Source organism: Sinocyclocheilus anshuiensis, unplaced genomic scaffold, assembly GCF_001515605.1.
Source record: "Sinocyclocheilus anshuiensis isolate Anshui unplaced genomic scaffold, SAMN03320099.WGS_v1.1 scaffold154, whole genome shotgun sequence".
Taxonomy (NCBI): Eukaryota; Metazoa; Chordata; class Actinopteri; order Cypriniformes; family Cyprinidae; genus Sinocyclocheilus; species Sinocyclocheilus anshuiensis.
The window spans coordinates 888,480-894,479 of NW_015546101.1; the positions used below are offsets into that span (position 1 = coordinate 888,480).

A 6,000-nucleotide genomic window follows, 5' to 3' on the forward strand; every position below is an offset into this window, starting at 1 on the left:
AATGTGTCCTAGCATAATTTTTGTGTTATTTAAGACTGAAGTGTTTTACATAAAATTATTTCATGCAGTGTCTTTTTTTGACAAAATTCTATGTTCAGCATTGTGTGAGAGGATTTAAGTTTACATTTGGTCAGCGGGTTACGTGAGAAATAAATGAGGTGCACAGTGGTCAGATCCATGTGGAAAATCATCACAGCAGGGTGTGTGTGGTTCGGCCCTATGACAGGACAAACCTTCACTTTATTGACATTTGCCTTCTTTTACAAACCCAACAGAAGACAGGATGAGCCTGACTCTGACCTGAGGTGAATTTTGACTTGTGCGAAAAAGGGAAAACAAAGAAAAAAAGTGGAAAAGCACAAAACATTTGCCGAATAAATTCCTCCATGTGCATTAAAAAAAGTCATGTGAATTTGCGCTAATGGGCGGCATAACCTGAGTAACTAGCAGACCGATCTTGTTGCACAGCATCTGAAATGTTATGGTCATTCTTAAATAGACTTCAAAGTCTGTCGTCAAAGTATTTCTGTATAATTATAATCTTACATGACTGCATTCCCAAACAGTAGCATCCACCTCCAAAAACGATGACCACATTTATTGTGTTTCGTCAACTCGCTCTGAGTAATTTAATATATATGAAAATTATTATATTCAGTGGCTTCTCCTACATTTTTTTGTGATATTTAGTGCCAGTTTATCAGGAATTGACGATATTGTTCTCTTTGACTCGTTGGATGGAAACGGTGCTTATCCGCAAATGTTTTATGAAATATTCCAATTTTGCACATAAGAGAAATGTACAACTTTAGATGGAAACCCAGTCAGTAATTTTTTTAAACTTTTTGAGCATTTCTATCAGAAGGCACTGAATGTCATTATCACCAATTTAATTTAAAAAAAATTTCAAATATAATATGGCTATTACATATTATTATACAAAAATACAACAAGGACACATTTTAACTACACGGTTAAGAAATACTTCTATCCAGTATGCATTAATTTGAGTCACAATAAAAACATTTTTAATGTTACAAAGGACTTCTATATGTTTGTGTATGTTCTGTATGTTAATATATGTTTGAAACAGATCACTAAGGTAGCTGCAGAGGCACCTGTATAACTAGATAAGCCTAAAAGAACATAATGAAGTATCAGACATTACCAAAAAAAAAAAAAAGTTTAATTCATCATGGGGTACTTTTGCCCCCAAAATTTTAGGCATTTTCTGTGGATCAAATGAAAGTACAACTCCACCAAAAAAAGCAGTTTTTTTTTCCTCACTATATCTTAATTACTCTCTGCCTTACATGAGATGCACAAAAATCACACTACATCTTCAAAAACAGTGTACAAATACAATAGATGGAGGCAACGTTTCCGTGGCAACTCAGGAAGTGTGTTGAGGTGGATGCATGCCTTTATGCACAAGTGTGTGCATGTGTGAGTGCTGGAAAGGTGCCATGCTCACCGTAAATTTCTCCAGTGTAAATGTGAGAGGTGTCATAGGGAATCTCTTCTCCAGAAACTTCCACCTTCAGATCGGGAGCGAAGAGAGAGGTGTCCCTCTTCATCCGAAGGTTAAAATGCCTGATGGAAGGAGAGAGAGAAAGAGAACAAGATTAATGGACTGTGAAATTGGCCATGAGTGTACAAAATGTGTCCCAACAGAGGTGGATACAAGACACACAATATTTGAGATGCTGTGCAACACACACCGAAATACTAACAGTCTGAGCCAAGTCAGAATAAGAGTCATGATGCAGAGCATTACTGAAACTATGAGATAAAGGAGGAATAAGGGAAATCTGCCAAACAGCATTTCTCACTGCCAAAATTTTTTGTTCTCATTTATTTTTCTCCTTTCCAGCATTTATAATCAAAAACATATCTTCCCTTCAGATTAATCCATTTCCAACTGGCACATGTCATTAGGATTTTCTAGAAACACTAGGTGCTGGTGAGTGACTCACAGTGATTCAAAATGATTCATCTGGGTTATTAACTTGACACACTTCTACACGGTGATGCTCTGACGTGTCGAAATTTATAATTGAGCGTGTGCTGGATGTCTGGTTGAAGACATGGCGGATTAATGAGAGAAAAAAAAATCACTGAGTAAAAGAATGTTACAAGAATGATAACCATAAAAATAAAGAAATTATAATGATAACTATATTAGTATCCACACCAGAGCATAAAAAAAGTTTTATTTAAGCATGCACTGCAGTTTTGTCGTCTGCCACTTTAAATGCTCAAGCTCTTTAAAACAGGAAGAATTCAATGTTTTTATTGTTCATTAGCTGGAAAAAAAATCATTCTGAAAGTGGTCTCAACATTATCATTCCCCTGTGTCTTTATCGTTATAGTTATGGTGTGGACTTCCCTATTTTCAAAGAATTAACGATTATTATAGCTTTATAGTTATCTTTACAGTTATCATCCTTGGTGTGAATGTGCCTTAAGACTCCACCATCAGGCCTTCTGATACAAGTTTACATGCTCGAAATCTTAGGATCTGTAGAATGGGTTTAAAGTACTTCACTCCTCATAACAGCCAAAATAACCATCAAATCTGTAATATTTTTAATAGAAAGGCAAATACTATAATGCTCTTTTCATATACCTTTCACTTTCTTTGTTTAAAAGTTCGGTCTACTTTTTTATTAGACAGAACTGTTATACAATGACAGTAAACTATGAAGATGGAGTCTGCTTTCTCTCAGGCGCTGGCATTTCTTTTGCTGTTTCTGCTTTTGACACTTATTAGAGACTTATTAAAAAAAACATATCGCCTGATGGCAATAATAAAAAAAACAAAAAACAAACAAATATCAACCATGGCGATATATTGATTGCCCAATATGTTTTAATAAACAAACATACAAGGGGTGGGGAATGTATATGGCATTACAAGTCAATTAATACCCACAGAGCTTTCTGCAGAGTACTGTGTGTGCAGATTACATCAGTCATTTGTTTTGTTGACAGAAGAGAGATAGAGATAGAGAAAAATGTCATGCTCTGCTGAAATGGCACTGACCACCCTGCATCATGGATTCCCTCAGGATAAACGGGATCAGGCATCACCCATGCTCGTGCAGCTGAGCCCGTGTTGTTTGTGTGTGTGTCAAGCCCTTGTCTCTAATATATCAGACTAAAGGAGCCAGACAAGATGTGCCTCATCAGGGAAGATTTTAATTATGTTAGCTAGAGAAAAGACATTACATGTGAAAAACAATACAGTATTGACCTGAAAAAAAAACACACAGCTGAATTTCATAAGAGGCTCAGTACAGGAACAGGAAGACTCAAAGCCAAAGGGGTGGAGACACGTCCCTGTAGTAAACACACCTAGTGTAGAGGACAGCAGCTCAGTGCTTCACCCAGCATGTGTTTGACCTTTGTGCAGGTGAGACTCACTGCTGCTAACATACGCTCGTACTGTCATGAGGAAACTGAGAACAACAATGAGAGAGAGAGGGACATGAAGAAGAGTAGGAGGAAAAGAAGAGAGAGGAAACTAAAGGACAAAGAGTCCTGGAGGGAGAACAGGCAGGTGGAAGTGGTCTGGCCATTCTCAGAACTTTCTAATTAAAACTACCCTTCACATAGACACACACACACCCTCCTAAATGAGGACACAGTTACAGTTTTTTATGTACTGGAAATTGTAATTTATTACAGACAACCCCTAATCAATGTACAGCCAAGTAAACTTACATACATTTTCACTACACAGCTATCTAAATGAGAACACTCCATAGGCTTCTATTGTTTTTATTTGCAGCTAGTTATAAATACTACTATATCCTCACTTCAACCCTTTTTATTACCAACTCAAACCTGGAGGAAAGATTATCATCAAACAAACTCAGACACATTTAGCACGAGTAGCATCATCAACTAATTGCTTAATCCAATTCAGAGATATAGTTCACATAAAAAAGAAAATTCTGTCAACAATTACTGACCTCATGTTGTTGAAAACCTTTTAAAATATTTATTCTGTGGGACACAAAAGGATTTTTTTTTAATCATACTGGTTTTTCTTTTTAAATTACACTGAATGATTGAGGCTTTCAAGCTTGAAAAAGGGCACAAAAGGCAATATCATAAAAGTATAGAGAAAAATAGTTTTGAGCATGAAAGTGATTAATTAATGATTTAATTATTTTCATGTTTAAATGGGAACTATTCCTTTAGATAGGAGGTTTGTGGGACATACACTGATTCCAACTTGTTAATGTTAATGGCAACTCCCACTAGGCAGTAAACATAAATGTCTGCAGTACACATTCTCTAGTACAGAAGGACATTAGGAGTACTGTAGAACATATATGTTCATACCATTCAAACAGTGTCACTAACCAATGCTTAAACACACAAAAGACATGAATACCTCAGGGCAAGCACTAACAGGTAACAATACCTACCATTAATGGGTGGACACAGTAGCAGAGATTCGAGGAATGAGGATTTTTAACGTGTTCTTTCTTGTGAGATCCAGTGAAGTGTTATGCTCAGACAAAAGGAAGTAATGCAGGAAGTCTCAAAGTTTTCAAAATCCAGTGTCTAAATCAGAGAACGTCTTCAGAGAACCTTAGTCAGTATGTGACTCAGATCGTGAACAACATCCGCCGTCTTACTCAACATTCCATGGTGGGCTAACACTCAAAAACCACCCAAGCACCCAAAACCCCCACACACTTGCTCGGTCTACACCTCATCTAGCCATATGAGTCATAGTGGAGACTACAGAGCACAACATTTTCCCCCAGTGACCAGAGTCTTTGCTATCCATGTCAAACCAGTGCAGGTCTTTAAAAACAATGTAAAAGCCAACAGTGGCGATTTCTATATCCCCACCTCTGGTGCTTCTGCGGGTTATAAAATTAATATATATACAATTATAATTATATATATATCTCACCGTCTAGCTAAAAATTATCATTATTGTCCAAATGTTCTCAGCAGTTAGGCTAATTGTCCCACTCTCAATTTTCAAAATGGTTTCCTGTTTTGGTTCTATTCAGAAAATATGCAAGAATACGCCTGCTTAAAGCACTGTGAAGAAGAAAAAAGAAAAATAAAAAGAAAAAAGAAAAGAAAAAAATGTGTAAAATCAAGTATAACTTTGATAGTACCAGGGTTGGGAGGCAAAAACTTTCCATTTTCTTTTCCAATTATACTTAGGTCCATGAGGTTTCTCACAAGTGCATTTCATCCCACTGATGCAGATGGAACACTGTACTAAAATATAATATAAAATAGTCAGATTATTAGATTTTGCTTTAATCTAATCCGCATTATTAGATGCATTTAAGGTGTTACTTCTGTAAGAACAGTTTTACTAGTTTTAAGTTAATTTATTTTTAATAATAATTTACTTATGAACAGAACTTTCTCTTTTTCAAAAGCACCAAAAGGAGTGTTAATAGAACCATTAAAGGGGTCATATGATGTCGCTAAAAAGAACATTATTTTGTGTATTTGGTGTAATAGGGGTTATGCGCAACAGACTTCCGTATTCTGTTAACTGGGTCTCGTTGTTTCCGGTTCAAACGTTTTGCATATGCTTCGTTAAATATGAAGCAGTTTTACTCAAGATGCCTTCAAAGTAGATACCAATGATGACCATAACCAATGTCCATCACATATGTGGACTGATATCTAAAAGTTTTTATTTTTTATTCTTTTCACTAACATTTAGATATAAAAATTTAATAAAACGTCAACAATCAAAATAGCTAGCTAGTTTAACTGATTATCTTAAAAATCCATAGATATCGCTATTACTTAACATGGCTGTTAACAGGTTCTCCGACAAGCAGAAGCGTTTAGACCTGTTTTCCGGGTTTGGTCAGGTGACGTTCGACATATAGGGTATGAAATGTGTTTATGGGGTTTAAGGCTCAAAAAACACATTATTTTCCACATACTGTACATTATTGTTTCTCCTCTATGCCCCGCCTTTCTGAAACGCGTCGATTTTTA

The 6,000-nt window shown here is 36.0% G+C and overlaps 1 protein-coding gene across 1 annotated transcript in view; it reads right to left on the reverse strand.

The window, feature by feature from the left end:
* LOC107700430 (disintegrin and metalloproteinase domain-containing protein 10-like) overlaps nt 1-6,000 on the reverse strand; it is a 78,051-nt gene that overhangs the window by 27,592 nt on the left and 44,459 nt on the right. The window contains exon 3 of the mRNA XM_016502067.1: nt 1,475-1,593. Coding sequence (XP_016357553.1) covers nt 1,475-1,593 — 119 coding nt within the window. The remainder of the gene's footprint in view (nt 1-1,474; nt 1,594-6,000) is intronic.